Source organism: Bos javanicus, chromosome 22 (assembly GCF_032452875.1).
Source record: "Bos javanicus breed banteng chromosome 22, ARS-OSU_banteng_1.0, whole genome shotgun sequence".
Taxonomy (NCBI): domain Eukaryota; kingdom Metazoa; phylum Chordata; class Mammalia; order Artiodactyla; family Bovidae; genus Bos; species Bos javanicus.
In genome coordinates, this window is record NC_083889.1 from 27,452,218 (window position 1) to 27,477,733 (window position 25,516).

General features: G+C 37.6%; 1 protein-coding gene across 3 annotated transcripts in view; it reads left to right on the forward strand.

Moving 5' to 3' along the window:
* Nucleotides 1-4,913, forward strand: part of CNTN3 (contactin 3) — a 400,496-nt gene extending 395,583 nt beyond the window's left edge. For 2 of the 3 annotated variants that reach the window (XM_061396391.1, XM_061396393.1), the window contains one exon: nt 432-3,002. In XM_061396391.1, the coding sequence (XP_061252375.1) occupies nt 432-755 (324 nt within the window). In that variant the 3' untranslated portion in view covers nt 756-3,002. Of the gene's footprint in view, nt 1-431 lie in introns of all 3 variants that reach the window. The other variant, XM_061396392.1, reaches the window with a different exon arrangement.
* The last annotated feature ends 20,603 nt before the right edge of the window (nt 4,914-25,516 follow it).

Sequence of the window (25,516 nt, forward strand, 5' to 3'; positions counted from 1 at the left end):
TTAAATATAAATTTAAGTGAAATAATTGTGCTCATATGGGAATTTTAGGCCAAATGTTGGTAAAGCGTTTGTTGTTTCCTATTTCTGATACTCATCTATATACTACTTAAAATGAATCCATAGTTTTGGCTCTGATTCCTTGGTCTGGTGTTCAGGTCCTTGCCCCGTCTCTGAAGCCTTAGAAATACCCAACCAACTGAATGTTTCATGGAAGAAGTTCAGTCTCCCGACCTCATTGATTTTGAGGATTTGATGAGTCTTACCATGTGCTGACCCTTCATCTAAGATCTATGATAGATCTATGAATGCAGCAGATACTGTAGTGGGTATAGAAAAACAACTGATATAAATGAAGTAACATCAGGGGAATAATTCTGATGAAAAAATAAAAGCAGGCAGTAAAAAAGACTATGTTTGTTCATGCATTTTAGGTTTTCTATAGGACTAGCAGTCAAAATAATGTGCAAGTGCTGAACACAAATAAAACTTCAGCTGAACTTTTGCTGCCCATTAAAGAGGACTACATTATTGAAGTTAAGGCCACAACGGATGGCGGGGATGGGACCAGTAGTGAACAGATCAGGATTCCAAGAATAACCAGTAAGTCGGTCGAAGTCAGTGTCTCAATTCCCAGCATCAGTTATGAGCCTGCAAGAGAGAGTCTGTTTGCGCACACCCCACCCCGTCTTTTTTCTTTTTTTTCCTACTGTGTCTTTTGTCTGAATGCTGAGAAGGTTTTAGAATATGAGAAGTGAGGGAAGGAGGAATTCCTCAAGAGTGCTGCTAAGTAAGGAGAATGATAAGAGCCGAAAGACAGGAAAAAAAAAAAAAAAAAAAAACCCTTGAGAAATGTTTAGCAAATGTTATTAGTTTAACTTTTGTATTCTGAGCTTTGCATAAATTTGCCTTTGGAGTTCCATAAAAATAGAATTCTTTTTCTCAAGGGCAATGTTGAACCCACAAAACAATTTTAAGATCTTTAATATTCCAGTTGTTTGCCTCCTAGAAATTATAGCTATGTCTTATCAGTTCTTTACCAAGTAGAAATTTTAACATTTTTAAGGTCATAACCCACTTTTGACCAAACTGAAAGACACTTTCTAAACAAATTCTTGGTTTCTGATTTCAAAGGAAGTTCATACTTACTTTTCCTTTCAAAATCCACATGAAGCCTACTTTATTACAATATAAAGTTACACTTTCAGAGTTGAGGGAAACAGACTTTTCATACATATTTTATCAGTGACAGCGGTAGAACACATTTTATCTTTTCTTTTAAATCTCAAGTGTGGAGTTTCGGGGCCTCATTTAAGTACCGCAGAAGCCATCCTGTCTTCATACTTTATTCTCTGGTCCTTAGTAACCTAAATTACTTTGTTTCCTTTCACTGAACTCTACCTAATCTATAGTCTTGGACATTCAAAATTAAAACCCTTATCTGTAATCTTGGAAAACAAAATGGGACATCTTTAGCAAATATAGAGAAAGGGAGATGCGGAAATTTGGAAGAATTTTATCTTTTCATGAAAGCATAAAGACTGCAATACTTAGACCAAAAACAAACAAGTAGCCATGTGAAGAAAATGCGAAATGTTTATCTCAGAACTGAGTTCTGCAACATAAAAATCTGTAGAAACCATTTAGGACTACAGACATTTTTAAAAGTGTATGCACTTCAGTAGAGCAAAACCAGAAATTAATTTAAGCTTATTATTGGTAATATTAGTGTTAATATTTAAGTTTTAAAATTAAGATTAAGATATTCTGTCCTATTTCTATGATAGCTCAAGGTTCAGAGTTAAAATTACAATATGGCCAGGTACTTTTGTGGTAGTCAGGTGGCTAAGACACCACAGTCCCAATGCTGGGGGCCTGGGGTTCGATCCCTAGTCAGGGAACTAGATCCCACATGCCACAGCTAAGAGTTTGCATGCTACAACTAAAAATCCTGCGTGGGGATGTCCTTGGTTTGCATGCTGCAACTGAGAGTTTGCATGCCACAACTAAAGATGCCGCATGCCATAACTAAAAGACCCTGCATGACGCCACTGAAAATTCTGCATACTGCAACTAAAGACGCCACAGGCCGAAATGAAAAAGATGCTGCATGCTACAGCTAAAAGACCCAGCATGGGGACTTCCCTGGTGGTTAGCATGCTGCAGCTAAGAGTTCGCATGCCGCAACTGCTGATCCTGCATGCCACAACTAATGAACCCATGTGCCGCAACAAAGACCGAAGGCCCCGTGTGCCCTCAACTAAGATCCGGTGCACAGCGTGGCCAAAGAGGAACTGTCAACAGGAATGGGTTCTGTGTGTTTGCAGGAACAGACATGATTTTAGCATTTGAGGGCTGCCATCTCAAGAGTAGCCTTTTCCTCTGACATCTGCCATCTTGCTGAGCATGCATAGGTTGCCGGTCTTAAGTGCAGACAAAGCCATCTCTAGGAAAATGGAGCTTGTTACTGATTGCTTTTTTAAGATGTTGTTTTATATTATACATAACAATTTATGTACAAATGCACAAAAGAGAAATAAACACAGATTTTTCAGAACCCTTCTCTGATGAAGCTTTAATTAAACCATTGAATTAGCTCAAAATTGTCTGTAATAGAGTATAGTTGTTTTCAAAATGATTAAGTTGCTTTTCCACTTTCAATTAAAGTTAAATAATACTAGATAAACAAAACCCAGAATCATTTAAGAAAGCTTAAGTACGTCAGGGTGTTTATAGATACCCATGGCAAATAAAATCGGCTACATTGATAAATAAACTGAAAACTAATGTTAACTTGTGGTAGTAAATTAGGTCCCTGATATGATTTGCTTATGATTGGAAAGACTTTGCTTTTGTCCTGGTTGCTTAAATTGGTGCAGTTCTCATTAATGAGCTGTTTATCGTCTTTGACAGATATGGATGCAAGAGGTTGTACGTCAGCCATCTCCACTGTCTACCCTGTGTCAAGTTATGTCTCTGTAATAATGTTCTTTATTGTAAACACCTTGTGGTGATAGTCACTTTTTAATTATTTATTGGAAACTGAATTGGTTACAAAAGAAGTGCTTTCATGAAATCCAGTGATGATGCATGGTTTTTTTTCAACTGTATTTTTAAATTTCTACATAGGTAAAATATGAATATAATAGAAAAAAACAGTAAATCCCTTTAGGGGACTCTGAAATGCCTTAATATTTACTTGATAAACCAAAGGAATTTATATATTACATCCACCCGATTTTTGATAGAGACATTCTTAAGCTATGATTTGAGGCCTGCCTGTGGATAAAGACTCACATGCCACCATGTGTATGCATATGCAGACACATGCATGGCTGTGGTGCTTTTAGGGTTTTTTTTTAATTAATAGAGAAAAACTCATGTAATCCAAATGCTTTCTTCCCATTGTAATAGCACTATTTGGAAGATATAATTAATATTATTTTGAAATGCTCATTTGAAATACTCAAGGATGAAAAATTACATTTTAAAATTTACCCTGTTTGGAAAAGGGTGCATGTGATTCAAAAGAACGTTGTTAGAGATGCTCCGCTAGAATGTGGAAGTGTGCTGTTTTGTTCAGGTAAACTAGTGAGTGTTTGTGAGATTGTTTACAAATCACTTTTCTCGCTCTGCTTCTCAATTACTCATCCCTAAAATGTGGAGATAGTAATACCCATCTTATCTGCCTCTGCCCCGTACATTACTTACTAAAAGATAAAGAAGGAAATCTGAAAGTGCTTTGTTACCCCTAATGCACTAAGCCTGTACAAAATATTAGTGTGAGTTTATTTAATAATATTAAAGTCATGAGAACCTGTCATATTTTTAAAGTTTGCACTTTAAACAAAGTTTTCATTGTAGGTAATGCTTTCTCTTTCATTCCATGATATTATTTTGGCATGATCACATTCTATCCTTTTCTCAAAAGTTTTAAAAACTGAAATAAAATTAAAAGGAATAGTTTCCTTCATACCTATGAACAAGCTTTCAGGTTTTATTAAAACCTGGTGGAGGAAATAAGAAATGACCTGAATCTTAACCCATATATTATACAAAATTCACATGATCCTTCATTTCCAATTTTTTATTCCATTACGGGACTCTTTTTTGGATGGTGGAGATGGTTTTTTAATGAAGTCCAACAGTCTATCAGAGTGAGTCTGGCAGAATTTTTAGCTCCTGAGCTAAATTTGTAATAGAACCATGGCCATGCTGCTGACTTTGATATGTATGACTCAGTCTCTCAATGCATTGTGTTCAAAGGATTGTCAAAGACATGACTTCATAGCAATATGTTAAAAATATAAGAAAATCAGCAGATTGAGTGTTAAACATTGCAAAATCAATTTTTTACCTATTTCCAACGGTTTCACATTTTGCAGGAACTTGTTCTTTGCAAAGATACCTGAATTTGAAACCAACAGATATCAAAAGAGAATACATATTAGCAAAATTCTGATATCACCATAAAGCATTACTTTACATTTAGAGATTCCTTTTAAGATAACATCATTATACACAAAGAAAAAAATATTTATAACTTTTCTCTGGAAGTTCTGTATATAGTGTATATATCTAGAAAAAAATCTGAACAAGTAGATTTCATATGACCATTGTTGTTTCAGGTCAAAAAGTGGGGGAACACTTCCTCCAATACCTGTATTTTATGCAACATGTAATGGAGTTGTACCTTTTTATTACTTAGTAATTCCTAGAATATGTTCCTATAGTTTTCATTTTCAAGATGATTAATCTCTTGTTTCATGGTGTTTCTAGAAATATATCTCCATGAGATATGTACTTTGTTTCATATTGAAAAGTATGACATTTACCTTTAAATTCCTGTGTGTGTATCCTATGGTTATCTGTATGTATTATTTTTTATTATTCTAATAAAATTTATAAAAAGCAAATGCCTATGTGTGATTAATTGTGTTATGGTCAAAAAGAACATTTTAAGGGAGAAATAAGAGGGCATCATAATAGTTGTTCTGATGCTATCATTTCTTATATTTTTCAGTCTACTTTTTGTCTTTCTATCTTTTAAACTTTTATCTTTTTATAATCTCATGACAGTAGTTTGAGACAATGCCCTCTCTATTAAAGGTATTTCAGCTTTGGGTAGATGGGAGAAAAGAGAAGCAGAAAATTATCTTATTGAATTATGGTATTTAGTTTCTTCTGATTTTATTTGGTTGATACAGCTACTCCCACTTTTTTGACAAATATCTTCTTAATATTGGTGTCAATTTATCAACTCATTCATTAATTTTTTCCTTGGTATCAGGGTTAGAGACTTGCTTCTAAACAATCCTTGTGCTATAATATACACTAAGTATTTGAATACATGCAGTAGGAAAAGATTGATTTTTAATTAGTAAAGAGTTTTAAATGTTATCATCGATGTAAGGAAAATTAGACATGAAATAATTCAATCATTTTCTTACATGAAAACCTAAGGTATACTTAGAGGCAGGAGAATTCAGTGGAAAAAGTATGTGTAGGGCTTCTGCCAGGGTGTGAGAATACATGTGTGTGTGCACACATATGTGTGTGGCTCTGATTTTAAGTCTAGTTGTACCGGTTGTATTAGTGTAACTTCAGCTTCCCTGGTGGCTCAGTGGTAAAGAATCCACCTGCCAATGCAGAAAAAATGAGTTTGATCCCTGGGTCAGGAAGATCCCCTGGAGGAGGGCACGACAACCCACTCCAGTATTCTTGCATGGAGAATCTCATGGACAGAGGAGCCTGGCGGGCTCCCATCCACGGGGTTGCAAAGAGTCAGACATGACTGAGAGACTGAACATGCAAATAAAGGTCAAAAAACTGGGGAATGTGCAGAAACAGATTAGACCATCCAAACCAGCCCCAGTGGTATTATCTTCTCAGGGGTGTCAAATCTTCAGTGACTGCTCTTTGTGGAAGTTTCTACTCTTAAGAAAATGGCGGTTATTGGTGTTACCTGTTGAGAGTTAGGAAACAAAATGATGTGTGTGAGTGCCTAGAATCATGCCCTTATTATTCTTCGTATCAGTAGCTAACTATATGACACTGGAAGACAAAAGACAATGTTCGAAGGTGGCCTTATATATGTTCAGAGCTCTCCTTTGGTCTCATTCTGCTGAGAAGAAAGGTACATGATTCCAGGAGTTCCTAGAAGAGAGAGTAAAGTGATTCTAGAATCAGATTAGCTTTTCATCATCATGTAATATTGATGCTAACTTGTCTTCACTCTCTAGGTGCCCGATTCTGCGGTAAGCTCTCTATCTTTTCTCAATTCATCCACACAGCCATCTTCTTAACTAGATACCATTATCCAGCCCTTTCTACAAATGAGGAAACCAAGGTTCAGGAAGATTAAGGACACTGTACTAGATCATCCCAGCAGGGACACCGTTAAAAGGGATTCTAGCCCAGGCAATCTGGCTGCAACCCCTGAGGCTGAGGCATGATTAGGTTTTTAATCTCTCTGAAAATCAGATCCATTAGATTTAGAGATCCCAAATAAGTATCTCTAATGCCAATTTGTGGTATACTTTGTTCTGCTGCTATTATTGATAATTCAAGTTGGAGAACCAAACACCTAGGAAGACTTCTTTTAGGTATTGTGGATTTTGATAGTCTCTAATTCTTACATGGAAGGCTATCCAATCTAAAATTGACCAAGTGTCAGAATTCTTTTAGTAAAAATTACGAAAATATTTTTCTGTTTTAAAAATATTTTTCAAGCTGTATGTTTAATTTTCTTCAGACATTTTTAAAATGAAAATGTTTTGTGTTGATTTTCAGTAGTATTACCATTTTCAATGAAAACCTAGGAGTATAGTTCAATTAAATAAAGAAAAATTATTAGAGTGTTACAAGTTTTATTTCCTAATTAAAATCACCCCTGCTGTTTCATATTCTTATAATGACATCTCTTTTTAAATTTAAAATTAATCTTAACTGGTTTCATTTTTTTCCAAAGTATTTTACCCTTTTTAAAAATGAAAATTGCACTGATATTCATTATCATTTGGATACACTTCAGTAAATATTGGAGGTAAAATCACCAGAACAGCAATTACAAATTTAGCAATTAGTAAATTGTACCACTCTTTTGAAAGAAAATATGTAAACAGATAGGACTATAATTCTTTTGAATGGTCAGGTTTTCTGCTGTTGTTTTTATTTGAACCCTGTCCTGATTTAATGTCTTGGTTTACATATGGGTGATAATTACCTCTTGAACTTGCACCAGAATAATACAGAATTAAATTTGTAAGAAAGGGTTGTTTCTATTGATTGTCAGCATTCATTCTTATTCTTGAATCTTACTTTGCCTGCTGAAATTATCTTGCAGGCTGATGATTCTACCTTGATCAGTAATACCATGGGGAAGGAAAAGAATTAAATCCTGTATAATTGGATGTTACCTGGGAAAACTCAGGAAAAAAAAACAGAGACAAGTGATAAGAATAGCAAATTAGTAGAATTATTTTACCATCCATCAGACAGTGGAATGGGACAGACTAATGTAAATGCCCATGCTAATGTGAAGTGTTGGTGGAGACTGGCTATTGATGAAGTGAAGGATCCATTCAGTGTGATTGGCGTTTTGACTTTTCCAAAGCCTTCAGACAGGAATGGCTGCCCTTGCAAGAGTAAGTTTCAGATTCACATATGGAAATGCTCATTGGGATCATAAACTGTGGCACAATAAGTACACTCGTCATTGTGTGCAGCTCCTATTCAGATGCTCAGCACCTAACAGTTGAGTGAACCATTTTGTCTCACCCTTGCATATCTTACTTACCTACTTTTTTTCTCCCATGCTGCCCCTGGAGACATTAAGATATGCCAATTAGGAGACTAAAATGCATTTTAAAATGTATTTGAAATAAAAGCAATAGATCATCTCTGTTGGGAAAGTTGACCAAATTGGAAAGAAGGAAGTGTGACATAGTGGTTAAGAACATTTGTTCTCAGTAGTAGGTCTGTGTTGGAACCCTAGGCATGTCTCTAAAGAACTGTGTGACCTTGTGCAGGCAGGTTAAACTTTCTGAGATATGATGCTTATCTCTAAAAAGACAACAATGAACGGAAGGACCTGCCTTGGAGAATAGTCATGATAAGAGGACATGATCCAATCACAGTAAGCTTTCATCATGTTAGGTTAATGAGTACTCAATAAGAGAGTCTAATAATAATACTATTATGATGATTGGGTTTTAAATGCTGAATTATTCTTCAAAGTTACTTGCAAAATACACAAACAATATTAAACCTCCAATGGGAGTTCATTATTTCATCCATAATTTCAGATACTGGTCTTGGGACAAGATATCTCCTTTTATGGAGGTTCCATGTGAGTTATAAAGCAAAGAAAAGGACTAAAGAGTAATTTGAGGATGAGAAAGATATTGTAGAATACATGCTTAAGTATTTGTGAGAACCAAAGTAATATTTATAGGGCTTATAGCAAAATACTGGGTACATGTCAGGCACTCAGTCTCTGTTAGTGGCAATCCTTATTCTCTGAAAACAAGATCCAAATGGCAGGTAGCTCAGAATGTTGTCACAGGTAAGTGCAGTAATACTACTCAGAAGATGTTGTTCAGAAAGGTGTTAGATCTCAGACTAAAATGTCACTGCTTCTGCCTTCAGTCAGTCAGGCCTATTTATGACCTCATACTTGTTCCTCATGTAATTAAGTTGAAACCAGTGTCTGTGGCCTACTACAGCTTGTTTGGCTACAGAGAAGGTTCCAGATGTTAGTCTGAAGAGCAAGAGGAGCTGAGAATTTTTGCAGAGCTTTGGCATAGAGGAATGTATTGAGTAAAAGGAAATCATGGGAAGACTGTCTGAGAGCCCCATTTTGAGGACAGCTCTTAGTTTGGTGTCTTACTTAGAGCAGTTTACTGTCATCTGTCAGGACCACAGCCCATGAGTGACAGGCTAAGTTCTGCTAGGACTGCAAGTGTCAAGGGATATTTTGGGGGGGATACCACATGAAGAAAAGCTTTCTTACTTCAGAAATTAAGCGCATTTATCTTAATTTGCAACACCTGACTAGACCCTTTCAGTAGGAAAGAAAGCCATTCTTTCCTTGGGTCTCCCCTCTCCTATAAGAGGAGATGCTAAGGAATGCAGAATGGGGGGAAAAATCTAGTTGCCATAGCTCTGCAGATTCATTGGTATAGTAGTGAAATGATCGTGAAGAGAGAGATAAAAGAGAAAACAAAGATCTAGGCCAAGGTTTGAGTCTAAAGAAAAGGCACAGGGGAGAGTAAGTCCTAGGAATATTTTCTAGGGTAATACTAACTGCCTTTTCATACTGTTCATGGGGTTCTCAAGGCAAGAATACTGAAGTGGTTTTCCATTTAGGAGATCTAACCGGTACATCCTAAAGGAAATAAGTCCTGAATATTCATTGGAAGGACTGATTCTGAGGCTGAAACTCCAATACTTTGGCCACCGGATGCAAAGAACTGACTCATTTGAAAAGACCCTGATGTGGGGAAAGATTGAAGGCAGGAGGAAAGGGGGATGACAGAGGATGAGATGGCTGGATGGCATCATTGACTCAATGGACATGAGTTTGAGTAAACTCTGGGAGTTGCCGATGGACAGGGAGCCCTGGCGTGCTGCAGTCCATGGGGCTGCAAAGATTCGGACACGACTGAGTGACTGAACTGAACTGTATACTAATTGAAAACATTTCACTTATTTTCAGGGACATGTACCTTTCACTGAAAGGTTGTTCACTACCTTCAAAGAGAATTTTCTTTAAAATGACACATACCCATACTTCTATTCAGAGGCTTGCTAACTTCTGTGGAGATCATTCTGCAGTGAGCCCCATTGAAAAGGCAGCTAAGTGGCTACAGGTGTTTTCGAAGGTAGATGAGCCCCAGCTGCTCAGGAGAGAAGCAAGGAGGCTGAAAGGTCGTAGACAAAGCCAAAGGTGCTTCCTCCGGGGTGGTGGGGGGAAAGAATTTCCAGATCTGAGCAACACAGTGGTGGAAAAGAAGTGGTGCAGACCTGTGAGCTGAGCATCCAGTCTTGGTAGGTACACTTAAATCATGTTTTAGAAGGGTTGGTGTAGGAGGGTTTAGGAAATGATTACAATAATGTGCTTTCAAACCAGAGCCTGTAGTGCCGGAGCCTGTCTCTCACTTGCCTGGGGCTTTCAAGCTCAATGCTTGAGCAATCAAAATCCCTTTCCTCACCTGTGAAAAGAAGGCGGGATGTGCCTGCCTCTGGTGCGTGATAAATAAAGGAAAAAATACGGAGAATGTGGTTACAGCTCTGCCTGAGAAAGGAAGCCCTCTCGGCTTTCTGAACTTAGAACCAGTTCTGCTCTTCTCCCATCTTAAATATTACAGAAAGGAGAAGGTGAGTGCTAATTTCTTAATACTTGAAGTTTCATTTTGTGTATCATTTTCATTGACCCCATGTGTACACTTGCTTGTTGCTCAGGGTGAAAATTGACACACAAAGCACCATATTGAAAAGAAATACCGACAGCTTTTTCTTGGGTTTAAAAGGGAGATCAAAAAGGAAAAGTAGCCTTCATTCTTGACTGATTCAGAACACTTTCCCAAAGTGGTCACATGTAAATAATTTTAGGGCCATGCATCCCTAACTGTTCTTTTTGAATTATTATTTTCCTTGAAACAAAATGGTATTCTTAAGGAAAAAAATGTACCAAAAATTAACTCATTTCTCCCTCTTCTCTAATAGCATATTCCCATCTGAGTCTTTTAGTTTTAAAGCTTTTCTCTATCAATAAAGGTAAAACTTGACTCTTAGATACCTTCAAATTTTTATGAATAAAACAAGTATGAGCCAGCAGGAATATCTTCAGGCTTAATCTTATTTGTGAGATTTTTCTCGAGAATTTGAGTAAGACTCTAACATGAAAACAGTTTAATCATGCTGCTGCTGCTGCTAAGTCACTTCAGTCGTGTCCGACTCTGTGCAACCCCATAGACGGCAGCCCACCAGGCTCCCCCGTCTCTGGGATTCCCCAGGCAGGAACGCTGGAGTGGGTTGCCATTTCCTTCTCCAGTTTAATCATGACATCCTGATTTTAAGGAGTTCGGTTCAGTTCAGTTACTTAGTCGTGTCCGACTCTTTGCGACCCCATGGACTGCAGCACTCCAGGTTTCCCTGTGCATCACCAACTCCCAGAGATTATTCACACTCACGTCCATTGAGTTGGTGGTGCCATCCAACCATCTCATCTTCTGTCGTCCCCTTCTCCTCCTGCCTTCAATCTTTCCCACATCAGGTGGCCAAAATTTTGGAGTTTCAGTTTCAGTATCAGTCCTTCCAATTAATATTAAGGACTGATTTCCTTTAGGATGGACTGGTTGGATCTCCTTGCAGTCCAAGAGACTGTCAGGAATCTTCTCCAACACCACAGTTCAAAAGCATCAGTTCTGTGGCACTCAGCTTTCTTTATAGACCAACACTCACATCCGTACATGACTACTGGAAAAACCATAGCTTTGACTAGACAGATCTTTGTTGGCAAATTAATGTCTCTGCTTTTTAATATACTGTCTAGGAGAGTGGTACCTTAACTAAACATATGGATCTGGATATTTTTCTTTTACTTGAACAAACCTAAGATCCCTTTTCCAACAGCAGGAAAAAAAAAAAAAAAGGAAGCTTTCCAGCCACTAACTTTGAGATAGAAAATCTTTGAATGCCTTCCTACCAGCATATACTATGGATTTTTTTCTTGACTCTTCGTTGAAAATCCCATGTTTCCCAGGCCAAACCTAGGCCCTGTGCAGAGCTATTTGTGATGTATAGATGATATCAGTGGTTAGAAATACCAGCAAGTCCCACAGTTTTCTGTATCAGGACATCAGAGGTTACTATCTAGATACTGCTGCCACGGCACAGCATAGCATATGCATGAAAATAACTTACCCTGAGAATTTTCTTTAAGAAAATGTTTACAGAAGGACGAGTGTGTCTTTAGGTCTTTTTTCTCTATTATGGTCTTTGAAACCAAAGTATCAGAATTGGGCTCCTCCCCAAGTGTATTGAATCAGAGTCTCTCAGGATAAGGGAAGGAATCTACAAATTTTTGTCTAATGAGCCGATTAAAATGATTTGGTATCCAATGTTCTAAAATACAAATGAGTAAAGAATATCTGAGACAAGGCAAAAACATTTCTTAATAAGACAAATAATGTGTAAAGTAAAATCAGACATCATGATTAAGATCTATGAAAAAATGAATCTAATTAAAGTATTTATCTTTTAGCCTTAACAATTTATAAACTGAGATTTATATCAAAATGCTTTCTTAATAGTATAAGAAGGATATTCATTGTCTGTGGAAAAAAAAGAACAATTTAGAAATCCACAAGAAGGAAAACTATTAACTATGATATGATAAATAGATGCTGAGGATTAGCGTGGAGTACTTAAAAAGGAATCTGCAAGTACAAAATATGCAAGAGAGATTGCTGCTTCATAACCTCCTCAGGAGCTTCCTGGGTTTAATCTGAAATAGGTGGACGGTGTGAGAGACCAAAGGAAAAGGCGTATCATCCAGATTCCTAGGTGGCAGGTTTGTAATAATAATAAGCAGGAGAGCATAGAAGAAGGCTCATCTTGATGGTTGCAAGAAGAGACGATCTCCTTGCCCACCAGACAGAGGTTAAATGTTTATATAGAGCACCTAAGTGGATTTGTCACTCTTTTGAGGCTGTATCCCTGGAGCAGCTTCTAGGAACAGAGAAGGCAAATTGAACACACATACCAAGACAAGGTAGGTGGGATGGAAGCCTCCAGCTGCCTGGGTCTAGCTTGTGGGTCAACCAGCAGTCAAGTTTTCCTAACTGCTTCCCCCAGTGCAAGTTTCGGGAGTTACAGGCAAATATAAAGATGAAAAAAATGAATGGTTCTAATCATGTGAAAATGTAAGTGATATTTTCAATGGATATACTTTCATTATAATACCATAGGTCTGAAAGAAAACATATTATATCAAAAATAGTTATCTCTGGAATGAAGTGGCAGTATTGAGATTAGGAGTTGTAATATAAGATGTATTTAGCCTTATCCATGATAATTTTGTTAAAATATTCACCTTAATTAAAATAACGCATTCCATGCTTCATGATTTACTTCCGTTCAGTTCAGTCGCTCAGTCGTGTCCAACCCTTTGCGACCCCATTAACTACAGCACACCCGGCTTCCCTGTCCATCACCAACTTCCAGAGTTCACCCAGACTCGTGTACATTGAGTCGGTGATGCCATCCAGCCATCTCATCCTCTGTTGTCCCCTTCTCTTCCTGCCCTCAATCTTTCCCAGCATCAAGGTCTTTTCCAATGAGTCAACTCTTCGCATAAGATGGCCAAAGTATTGGAGTTTCAGCTTCACCATCAGTCCTTCCAATGAACACCTAGGAGTGATCTCCTTTAGGATGGACTGGTTGGATCTCCTTGCAGTCCAAGGGACTCTCAAGAGTCTTCTCCAACACCACAGTTCAAAAGCGTCAATTCTTCAGTGCTCAGCTTTCTTCACAGTCCAACTCTCACATCCATACATAACAATCCATACATAACAACTGCAACACCATCTGCAGTCATTTTGGAGCCCAGAAAAATAAAGTCTGACACTGTTTCCCCATCTATTTTCCATGAAGTGATGGGACCAGATTTACTTGGGTATATATTTTAAAACGGAGAAGGCAATGGCACCCCACTCCAGTACTCTTGCCTGGAAAATCCCATGGACAGAGGAACCTGGTGGGCTGCAGTCCATGGGGTCACGAAGAGTCAGACACGACTGAGCGACTTCACTTTCACTTTTCACTTCTATTCACTGGAGAAGGAAATGGCAACCCCCTCCAGTGTTCTTGCCTGGAGAATCCCAGGGACGGGGGAGCCTGGTGGGCTGCCATCTATGGGGTCGCACAGAGTCGGACACAACTGAAGCAACTTAGCAGCAGCAGCAGCATATTTAAAAAGTGGTATAACTTTTATATCAAAAAACAGACAAGCAAGGCTCATGGGATATAACTATAAAGCATCTTATTTTTGACTTATCACCATGTTATTTTTGTATTTTTCTGGATTTTTTGAGATATAATTGATACATAGCAGTATAAGTTTTGGGGCTTTCCTGATAGCTCAGTTGGTAAAGAATCTGCCTGCAATGCAGGAGACCCTGGTTTGATTCCTGGCTTGGGAAGATCCACTGGAGAAGGGAAAGGCTATCCACTCCAATATTCTTGGGCTTCCCTTGTGGCTCAGCTAGTAAAGAATCTGCCTGCAATGTTGGAGACCTGGGTTCGATCCCTGGGTTGGGAAGATCCCCTGGAGAAGAGAAAGGAGTCCGACACGACTGAGTGACTTGTACTTCACATCAGTATAAGTTTAAGGTGTACAACATGACGACTTTTCTTAGTTACATGTATCATTAAATGATGACCACAAGTGTAGTAAACATTCATCATCTCATAAAAATAAGGGAAAATCTTTTTCTTATGGTGAGAACTCAGAATTTAAGAACATTCATATATACTATATGTCATTGTTAACTCTAGTCATTATGTTGTATATTGCAGCTCAGAAGGCAGGCTGAACACCTTGTCCTCAGATAATCCCATGTGGGAAACAGGTTACTGAACCAAACTTGGGTCCACTTGCCCTCATGTGGTAAAGCCAATCTACTAACTCCTTGTGGTAAAGGAAAGTGTACCGTTTATTGTAGGTGTTGTACAACGAGTCCAGGCAGCACATGCTCTAAAAACCCAAACTGCCTACTGGATTTCAGAGAAGCATTTTTAAAGGCAAAGTGAGGGAGGGAAGTTACAGGTATGTGATCAGCCCTGCACAGTTCTCTGACTGGTTGACGGTGTGGTTACAAGGTGCTGTCACAGGATTAGCATTGTCAGTCCTCAAGCTTCAGCCAGTCTGGGGACTGTGTGCTCATGGTCATCAAGCAGTTGACTTCTTCCATTTGATGGGAGCTTCAGCATCTGTAAAACAACTCAGGGACTGTGCATCAAATAGTGCTACCTGTGTACTTCAGGGAGGAACTAAATATTCTGTGATTTCCATGTGACTGGTAGACTATTTAAATTTTCACCAATTAGGCTGGGCTAACTGCTATCCTTTAGTAAAAAATTATTTATTTATGGCTGAGTCTTTGTTGCTGCTCTTGGGCTTTATCTTGTTGCAGTGAGCAGGGGCTGCTCTCTAGTTGCGGCGTGCAGACTTGTCGCTGTGGTGGCTTCACTTGTAGAGCCTGAACTCTAAGCACGTGGCTCTGTAGCTGTACTCTCGGTTCTAGAGGGCTGGCTCAGGGTTGTGTTTCGTGGGCTTAGTTGCCCCGAGGCATGTGAGATCATCCTGGACCAGCAAGCAATCAAACCTGTGACCCACCCCTGCATTGGCAGGCGATTCTTCGGCAGGACCACCAGGGAAGCTGCTGACAGATATCTTTGTCACTTCATGTTCACATCCTTTCAGTCATTAATTCTTCAGCCAGACTTTTGTGATTCAGAAGAGGCCTGCTGCTGCTGCTAAGTCGCTTCAGTCGTGTCTGACTCTGTGCGACCCCATGGACGGCAGCCCACCAGGCTCCCCCGTCCCTGGGATTCTCCAGGCAACAACACTGGAGTGGGTTGCCATTTCCTTCTCCAATGCATGAAAGTGCAAAGTGAAAGTGAAATTGCTCAGTCATGCCCGACTCTTAGCGACCCCATGGACTACAGCCTACCAGGTTCCTCCGTCCATGGGATTTTCCAGGCAAGAGTACTGGAGTGGGGTGCCATTGCCTTCTCCACAGAAGAGCCCTAGGAGACTACAAGTCTTCTATAAATAAGAGGCAGGCAGAGAACACAGCAGCAGGAGTCTGTCCTGGAAAGGCCCCATAGGGTCCTGCTCAGTCACACACACATCAATCCATTATGTTCTCAAAATACAGATGATACATAAAGTGAACTCCTTGAAGCCTCTCTCTAAAACTGAGTTAAAGAGGAAGAAACATTATCTTTCCAATGCAAGGGAATGAGTATTTGTAATTGTAACAAACAAAACCTTCCTCAAAATTCTTATAATAACTTTGTATGGAGTGTATTCTATATAAATATTGAGTCATTATGGACTTACCCTGTAAGAGAATTATACTTCAATAAAATTCAATATTTTAAGAAAATGTTTCCTCACTCATAAATTTCTTACATTTGTTTAGCATGAATGAGGGCTTTGACTCCTAAAATTTTTCCTCACATTGATTTTTATTATTTAGTTTTTTTTTTTTTTAATTGAAGTATAGTTTGTAAGTATCACATGGAGGTTGAGCTCCACACTCTTAAAATGTGGACCCTGTTGTCTTCAGGCTTCATCTCAGATTTAAGTCTCAGATTCAGTTATCATAGCATTGTCTTCTCAGGGGTGGTCTGAGTATGTTTTCCTTTATGGGCTCATAGCCATGGCAGTGAGTGAAATAAGGCTAATCCAAGCAAGAGAGAAAATACTTTGTTTTCCCCAGTCCTTAGAGCCAGCAAGGTGGATTTCAAATGAAGGTTTTCTTGATTCACACAGAAAAGCTTCTGGTTATGAGTAAAAAGTTTTCCTTTACTAATCTTAAATCAATATACCAGGAAATTTGGAAAACTCAGCAGTGGCCACAGGGCTGAAAAAGGTCAGTTTCATTCCAATCCCAAAGAAAAGCAATGCCAAAGAATGCTCACACTACCGCACAATTGCACTCATCTCACACGCTAGTAAAGTAATGCTCAAAATTCTCCAAGCCAGGCTTCAGAAATACGTGAACCGTGAACCTCCAGATGTTCAAGCTGGTTTTAGAAAAGGCAGAAGAACCAGAGATCAAATTACCAACATCCACTGGATCATCAAAAAAGCAAGAGAGTTCCAGAAAAACATCTATTTCTGCTTTATTGACTATGCCAAAGCCTTTGACTGTGTGGATCACAATAAACTGTGGAAAATTCTGAAAGAGATAGGAATACCAGACCACCTGATCTATCTCTTGAGCAATCTGTATGCAGGTCAGGAAACAACAGTTAGAACTGGACATGGAACAACAGACTGGCTCCAAATAGGAAAAGGAGTACATCAAGGCTGTATATTGTCACCCTGCTTATTTAACTTCTATGCAGAGTACATCATGAGAAACACTGGGCTAAAGGAAGCACAAGCTGGAATCAAGATTGCCGGGAGAAATATCAATAACCTCGGATATGCAAATAACACCACCCTAATGGCAGGAAGTGAAAAATAACTGAAGAGTCTTTTGATGAAAGTGAAAAAGGAGAGTGAAAAAGTTGGCTTAAAGCTCAACATTCAGAAAACTAAAACCATGGCATCTGGTCCCATCACTTCATGGGAAATAGATGGGGAAACAGTGGAAACAGTGTCAGACTTTATTTTTTTGAGGTCCAAAATCACTGCAGATGGTGTCTGCAGCCATGAAATTAAAAGATGCTTGCTCCTTAGGAGAAAATCTGTCACCAACCTAGATGACATATTAAAAAGCAGAGACATTGCCAACAAAGTAAAGGCTAGTCAAGTCCATCTAGTCAAGGCTGTGTTTTTTCCAGTAGTCATGTATGGATGTGAAAGTTGGACTATAAAGAAAGCTGAGTGCCGAAGAATTAATGGTTTTGAACTGTGGTGGTGGAGAAGACTCTTGAGAGTCCGTTGGACTGCAGGGAGATCCAACCAGTCCATTCTAAAGGTCAGTCTTGAGTGTTCATTGGAAGGACTGATACTGAAGCTGAAACTCCAATACTTTGGCCACCTGATGCGAAGAACTGACTCATTTGAAAAGACCCTGATGCTGGGAAAGATTGAAGGCAGGAGGAGAAGGGGATGACAGAGGATGAAATGGTTGGATGGCATCACCAACTCAATGGACATGAGTTTGAGTGAACTCTGGGGGTTGATGATGGACAGGGAGGTCTGGCGTGCTGCAGTCCATGGGGTCACAAAGAATCAGACACGACTAAGCAATTGAACTGAACTGAATCTTAAGTCATCGTTCTTGGAGCCAAGTAAAACAGGAAAAGAATGGGCTCATAATTTGAATAATACAATAAAGCACAGGGTAAATTTGCAGTTTAGACAAAGGAGCAGGGGTGTGAAAGGAGGAGTTCCTTATGGAAAGATTGGGTGATTAATCAGAAGAGGTCAAAGGAATTTCTGAAATGCTTGCTTGGCTTGGAGGCCGTGAAATCATGTTAAGGTTACTAGCTGGGGCCTGAGGGAAATCTTGTTTTACAAAATCTTGGTGTTGTATATATCGTACTGTTTCATTTTTATTTTTCTAAATATATATATGTATATAATTTGATATAATTAATATGTATGGTGCAAATAAATCATGCATTCATTATGGAATATTTATATTCTTTATATTCCTTTTTAAACTTTAATCTCTAAAAATCTGGTATGACATAAAACAAGCATGAAAAAGAGAAGAGAATGCTGCAAACTGAACATAGAAATTATATTGAAATTTAAAAATAGTTTTTAAGCATGGGAGTATATAATAATCAGTGTTATACAAATACCAACAAAGAGAAATATATTTGAATCAAGTGTAAGAAAGAAAATAAATTTTTAAAGTCTTATAAATAAACCTTTCAGGAATAGAAATGCTTTTGTCAAGTATTTGTGTTTACAATAATGTGTTTATATTCCCAGCAACATTAATTTGAAAAGATGCTTTAAATTTGACTTGTCAGTACAAAAATATCGCTTGGTTTATAAGACAATTGACTGTCAAGTATTTTGCATAGATATGCTGGACATTTTATAGATATGTAGTCACTAATTTATCCTTAAGAATTATTGGAAATCAAATTTAGATTGTTTTCCTGAGAAGGGTAAACTTGTCTATTGTGAGAATAGAAAAGTTGAAACCATCTGTCAGGCAGTGGCACTTAGGAATTAAATTCAGACAATCAAGGATAAAGTTTTGCATGAAAGCATGCATTAATCTGACAGCTTTATGTCTAAAATAAATAGCAATATGGTATGAATTTGGTGAGTGGGATAAGTAAGTAAATAGTCAAACAGTAATAAAGTAGATTTTCTTGTTTCACAGCAATTTTTCTATTTCCTTCTGGAAACTGTTTTTTGATTTTATATCTATTAATATATACTGTGTATAATTATTTCATGAGTTGTGTTTTCAACGTTTCCCTACTTTCTTATAAGAGAGCATTTGACGCCAACTGGTTTTGCACTGTTTCCTTTACTCAGAAGCTAGGTATATTTAACTCTTCAAGTTTTCCGTAAACACCATCTATTATAGACGTTATCTAGTGTATTTTTATCATTGGTTTACTTGTCTCTGCTCAAATGGCAGTCACTGAGTCTAGGGCAGGGAATACATTTTGTTCATCTTTGTAACTCAGAGGTAGGCACTCTTCTTGATAACTGGTAGAGAATCAATAAATAAAATAATTAAATGAATTAATAAGAGTTCTGGAATCTTCTCTCCCATCCGTTAGTCTGATTTCATCTTCTCAGTCCTGTTGCTTCTGATGCCAGTCTCTAATAACTGACATTTCTGTGTGAATTATGGGGAAAGACATGAAATGTCCTTTCCCTTAATTAACTAGGGATTCCACAGTGTCTCCAGTCTCTAGCAAGAGATGGAATTTAAACTAAGATTCATAAATGGTTAGACACAGCAGTGAAATCTGCAGTGTCTTCATTTCTATAAGCCTCGCCAATGATTTGCTGAAGTATTATTTCTATAGCCTGTTGAGATAAGAGACTCAAGATTCCCTAATCTGCAAAATGACGACAATGGTCATAGCACCTCAGTCAAGCTGTTGTAAGAATTAATGTGGAACCCAAGTAAAGCAAAGTGCATAGTCTGGTGTAGCTAGGAGTGCACTGAATTTACTGAGATGCATTTTGATAGAGGAATGTTTCTAATCAAGCTCCTGTTGAATCTGGGGACATAAAATCAGTTACATAAACAAAATTATTCTGATTTTAAGCTTTCTTATGTTTTTTCAGCATAAAAGAGTTTTTGAATTTTTGCTATTATAATATTTTCCCTCCCTTGTCTGTCTACATTTAATAGCTGATTGTAATTATGCCATTTTCAAAAAATGCCTAATTAAGACTTGAGGCTTTAATTATAAAATATCTGGTTCTGTGTGTGCATGCTTTTCTTATATTGCCATTATTTTATCCTTGGATCTGCAGAACTTCCATCCTTTGTGTGTATCTCATTCATTCCTTAATGCCTGATAATCTGTTGTCATTGAGAAATTAATCATTTGTGGCAAAGAGATAGAAAACTTTATTTGAGCCAAATTTGATGATTATAACCCAGGAACAGCATCTCAGAAAACTCACGAGTACTGGGCTTCCCCGGTGGCTGAGTGATAAAGAATCTGCCTGCAATGAGGGAGACATGGGTTCAATCCCTGGGCTGGGAAGATCTCCTAGAAGAGGAGCATGGCAACTCACTCTATTATTCTTGGCTGGAGAATCCCCATGGACAGAGGAGCCTGGTGGGCTACAGTCCATAGGATCACAAAGAGTCAGATGTGACTGAAGCAACTGAGCAGGCAGGCACTCTGTTTTACCAATTAGAAATCAAGACACAGTTATATAAGTTTTTTGAGGCAGAGGAGACTATGTCAAATGACAAATTATTGACAGTTTATGTAATCCTGATCTAAGTGTCCTTCCGGTGGGTCATGTGACCCCTTACAAGACCAAGAAGGAGTGTTGGTTTTTTGCAGAGTTGTCTGGTTGGTTCTTGTTGATGCTAGAGAATATTGGTCTTTATGGTTGAGCAGGTGTTTCTGCCTGTAGAGGAGGTTCGGTTCATGTGTAATTCAGATACACAGTGCACAGCCAGGGGGAAAGGGCACAGAAAATATTTTACGTATAATTTTTTCTTGTCTTGCCAAACAATATGAATTTTACTTCACATTTCCAAACAGAGAAAGCATTTAAAGACTTTGAGGCAAGAATAGAGTTTGAACAAGAGAAAATAATATCAGATGAAATATGCAAACATCTTGTAGACTTGTCATGATAAAGTTGGATTTTATATTCAGTAAAATGGAAAACAATCTAATATTTAAGCATAAGAGTGGTATGATCTAGATAGTTTTAGAAGAATCAAATTGGCCAATGTGTGTTAAATTGTTTAAACTGGGGAGGCCAGTTGGGAGGTCAGTGTGATTGTAACAATAAGACTTTCGGTTGTGCAGACTGGAGTAAAAACTGGAAAGGGTGATAAAGAGGAATGGAAATGAAATGCCTGTGAGATTCTGGGGACAAGATCAATAATAGTGTTAATGAATTCAATAGGGGAGGATATGGGAAAACTAGAAATACAGGATGATGTCTTATTTTGTTTTTGTTTTTGGTGTCAAACTAAAACTCACAGGGCATTTCATTTTTTTAAAGTCTCTAGGAGAATGCATGAGGATAATTTTCTTTTCCTGTGTATTTGGTATTCTCGTTTATACCACATGTTATAAGTGTTGTCTTCTCTTCAGATAGATTGTAGGTCACTGTCAACAAAAATCAGGAAATCCATCCTACCCTAATACTAAGTTACTATTTTTGATCTAAAGTTAATTTCTATCTTTATCAAATTAATACACTTCTAGAGCTTAACTTTGTAAATTGATTTTATTTGAAAAGAGAATGTTGAATTATTTTCCAAATAAAGCAACTCAAGAAATCCAGATCAGGTCCTATAGGTATAATGTTCTGAGTATGGTAGGATTTATTTTTTATTTCAATGTTTATTTGGTGATCTTTAAAAAATATGGAAAACTTTGCAGATCCCTGTTTTCCTTAGACCCTTTTTTTTTTTTGTTCTAGAAAAGTAGGTTCAATCAAATTTATTGTAAGGCTTAATTGCTTAGATAAAATACCACTCATGGAAATATTTTTAAACATTTGCAATCACAGAATGAGTAAATCGGAGGAGAACTTTGTTTTCTAAGATAGACACCTATGTCTCTATCAGTGAGTTGGTTTTCCAATTTTTGACAAAAAATCTACACTGGTAAATAGTTGAACTGCCATTAATATAACAATTTTGGATGATACTTGACATTTTTAATGAACACTTGATAAGAAATACATCCATGGCATTGTTATTTTAGCAAAGTGTTATTTGATGGTGTGTAGAAAAAAGGTCAGGGTTACATTGCACCACATTCAGTTTTAACTTTACTTTATGAAGTACCACAAAACTTCCCCAGCGAGCATTACAATCAAAGTCAGCTTGCTGCCCTTTTACTTCTATATAACACAGTATCAAAAACATTTTATCTGCCAATATGTGATTCTAGTGACCTCTGACATTTTTGAGCATATATTCTCATGCATCATTAGAGGTTTTATGCCAAACCAATAACAAACTTCTCTGCTGTTTTCAAATGCCTCCTAAAGCAAAAGGTTAATGATCAATAAAATGCACTGACATAGTTCTTTTTGCTGCCATACCTCATCTATTTCTTTTTTCACTTAATCTGCACATGCTTTTAATATATTTTCTGAGTAGTTTTTGTTCTTTTCATTTAATGAAGAATAAATGATGTGCCATTTTCTCTTTATAAAGTAACAGTCTACTGGGATTCTCTCCACGGGGGCCAGTTATATTCAAGATGCCTTTTATTTGCCCTGTGATAGTGTTTTACTCATCATTTGACAATTGTGTGCCTTTAGAAATTAAAAGTCTCTGTGAAATCTCTAGTTTCCATGAGTTCGCACAAGGATATAAAGTTCATGTAAATGCTGTCTAGCTTAGGGGACTAGGAACTAGTGTTCGATACTGAAAAGTGATCTAAAATAAGGCTCAGCAAACAGAAACCTTAGGTGAAGTTGACCCACAACCAGTTTTTTGTAAATAAAGTTTTATTGGAACACATCCATTCCTATGGATTTACATATTGCCTTTGGCCGCTTTCATGCTACAATGACAGAGTTGAGTAGTTGCTGCAAAGACTATCTGACCCTCAAAGTTGAAGATATCATCTGGCCCTTTACAGGGAAAAGAAAGATTGCTGACTCTCGGTTTAAATAAAATCAAACCTGTTTCTTTTTGAAGCTACAAAATCACAAGAATATATATTATTGACATGACATAGATTGTCAGATTTGAGCTGTTTGAGGGTCTATAGAAACTAGAATTTGCAAAGAAAAACGTGGACTGTTGTCCCTTTTTAAAATATAGAGCCCAGTGTTAGTCAGTGGTTATACATGCTTCAAAAAATATACCAGCCTCAATAAATGGTTATTCTTTAGGAGGAAAAGAAGGAATTTTGGCTTTTTTACTGCATATACTATTATACTTTCAGAATTTCTGTATAGTAGGCACATGGCATATCAGGGTACTTTTACTTTAAATAGATTTCTATATTACTAGACTTCTTTCATAGCTCTGTCACAACCTCTGTAATTATTATATGAGACATATACCTCAATTAAGAATTCTTAGGATTTCTGTTAAAATATAATTTTTAATAATACTACTTTAAAATTATGTGAAATGTAAAGGATATTGTAGTCAGCATTTCCCTTGAGCTCCATTGCAACCCAGTAAAATGGAGCCAGTATTTTAACCCCTTCCAAGACAACAAAAATGATGCTTCCGGTATATAATGCCTGTGCATGTATACAGAGGATGATGATGATGGCCATTCAAAGTGGCTCTGATGTTAGGATAATTGCTTAGAACTGCCTAATGAAGTTAGTGCTATTACCCCTGCTTTATAGAAACAAACAAAAGGAAAACAGGTTTTGAGTGTCTAAGTGTTTCCAGTCTAGATAAGTATCTAGGTGTTTGACACCAATCATGAGATACCTCCTAGTAGGTTGAGTGAGTACATTTAGGGTAGAATGAGTTGATCAGGAACATTCATGGAAGTTCTCTGTATAAGAGGGGTCAGTTTCTGTGCTTTTGAGGAATTAGTTAGTTAAGATGAATTTGATAGTCCACATTCGACCCTCAAAGAAATGAATTTGAACTTCTGGGAGCCACTTACACGTGGATATTTTTCAATAGTAGATTCTATTGTGCTACATAATTTATGATTGGTGGAACAGGTGGATTTAGAGGAACAGAGGACACAGAAGTACCTCCAGGATCTACAGGGCTGACAATACATGAATATTTGTGGAGAGTGGGTGCCCCAACCCTGATATTGTTCAAAGGTTAAGTATGTATCATACCAATTCTAGATGCTGGGACTAAAATTTTCAGATACTTTTTAAATAGTCACTTCACTGTAATCCTACAAATTTGAACAGAGCTAGCCATGTGCCTTTTTTCTTTCCTATTACACATGTTACTTTTATAAGTATCCTGGCCAACGTGTATGCACGTCTTTAGGCCTACATTCTAGAAACAAGATGGCAAGGTCAAAAGATAAGCAATAGTGTTAACAGATATTGCCAAATGCCCCTCCAATATGGTGTACCAGAATGTAACCATCAACGTTTCACCAGGATAGCCATTACCTATAGTTTAATTTTTTACTAAGGGAGCCCTTAGACTCTTAGATTAGAACCACTAGCATACCAGCTAATAAATAATCACCTGTCAGTACACAAAGGGCCTACTCTTAGTTCTTGACTATGCTGAGTTTTTTAGCATGCTATTATGTGTCTGTTTATATGGGAAATAAAATGTATCTAATATATTCAACTAACAGACTGGCTATATTAGGGGACAAGTGTGTTCTCATTTTATGAGGAAGTACCTTCTGAGATAGCTGTTAGAAAACATGGTTGTCTATCCTAACTTCTGATTTCTTGCTTTATTTCTTTTAATCCTGCATAAGCCAAGTCACCTCTTTGCTCTTCTGTATTCCATCTGTCAAATGAGTGTAGGATTGGATCATCCCTAAATATTCTTCTAGGTTTAACTTGTCATTAATGTGTAAATGTGGATATAATGAATAATGTATTACTACTCAATGTTCTTGGTTTTTTTTTTTTTTTTTTTGCTTTCTTTTGTTTATCTAGTAATTTGTGATTTAATCTTTTCAAACAGAAAACACAAATCAAAGACCTGGATCTCTCAGTTTTCACCTGCATGAGTATAACTGCTGTCGTATCTAGCTGGTTCATTAACACATTGTGCTTATAGGGCACACTGGGCTTTTGATGGATGAATGAAATAACTGGGACCCCTTTAGGTTGACTGGGATAGGGGAAACCATTCAATAGAGCAAAACCATTTTTTTTTTTTAACCATACTCTAGGAAGGTTTTCAAAAATTATGGTAGGTTATTTAAACAACAGCTTCTTAAATTTCATTTTTTTGGCCACTCGGGGAGGCGGGTCTTCCTTGCAGCATGTGGAATCTTTTCATTGTGGCTGACACTCCGGATCTTGTCCTGGCTGCGCCCCGGCTCCAGAGCGCATGCGCTATGTAGTTGCAGCGTAGGTTTCTCTCTTGCTGAGACGCGGGGATTCCAGAGCTCCTGGGCTCAGTAGGTGTGACACGCAGGCTTAGTTGCCCTGTGTCACGTG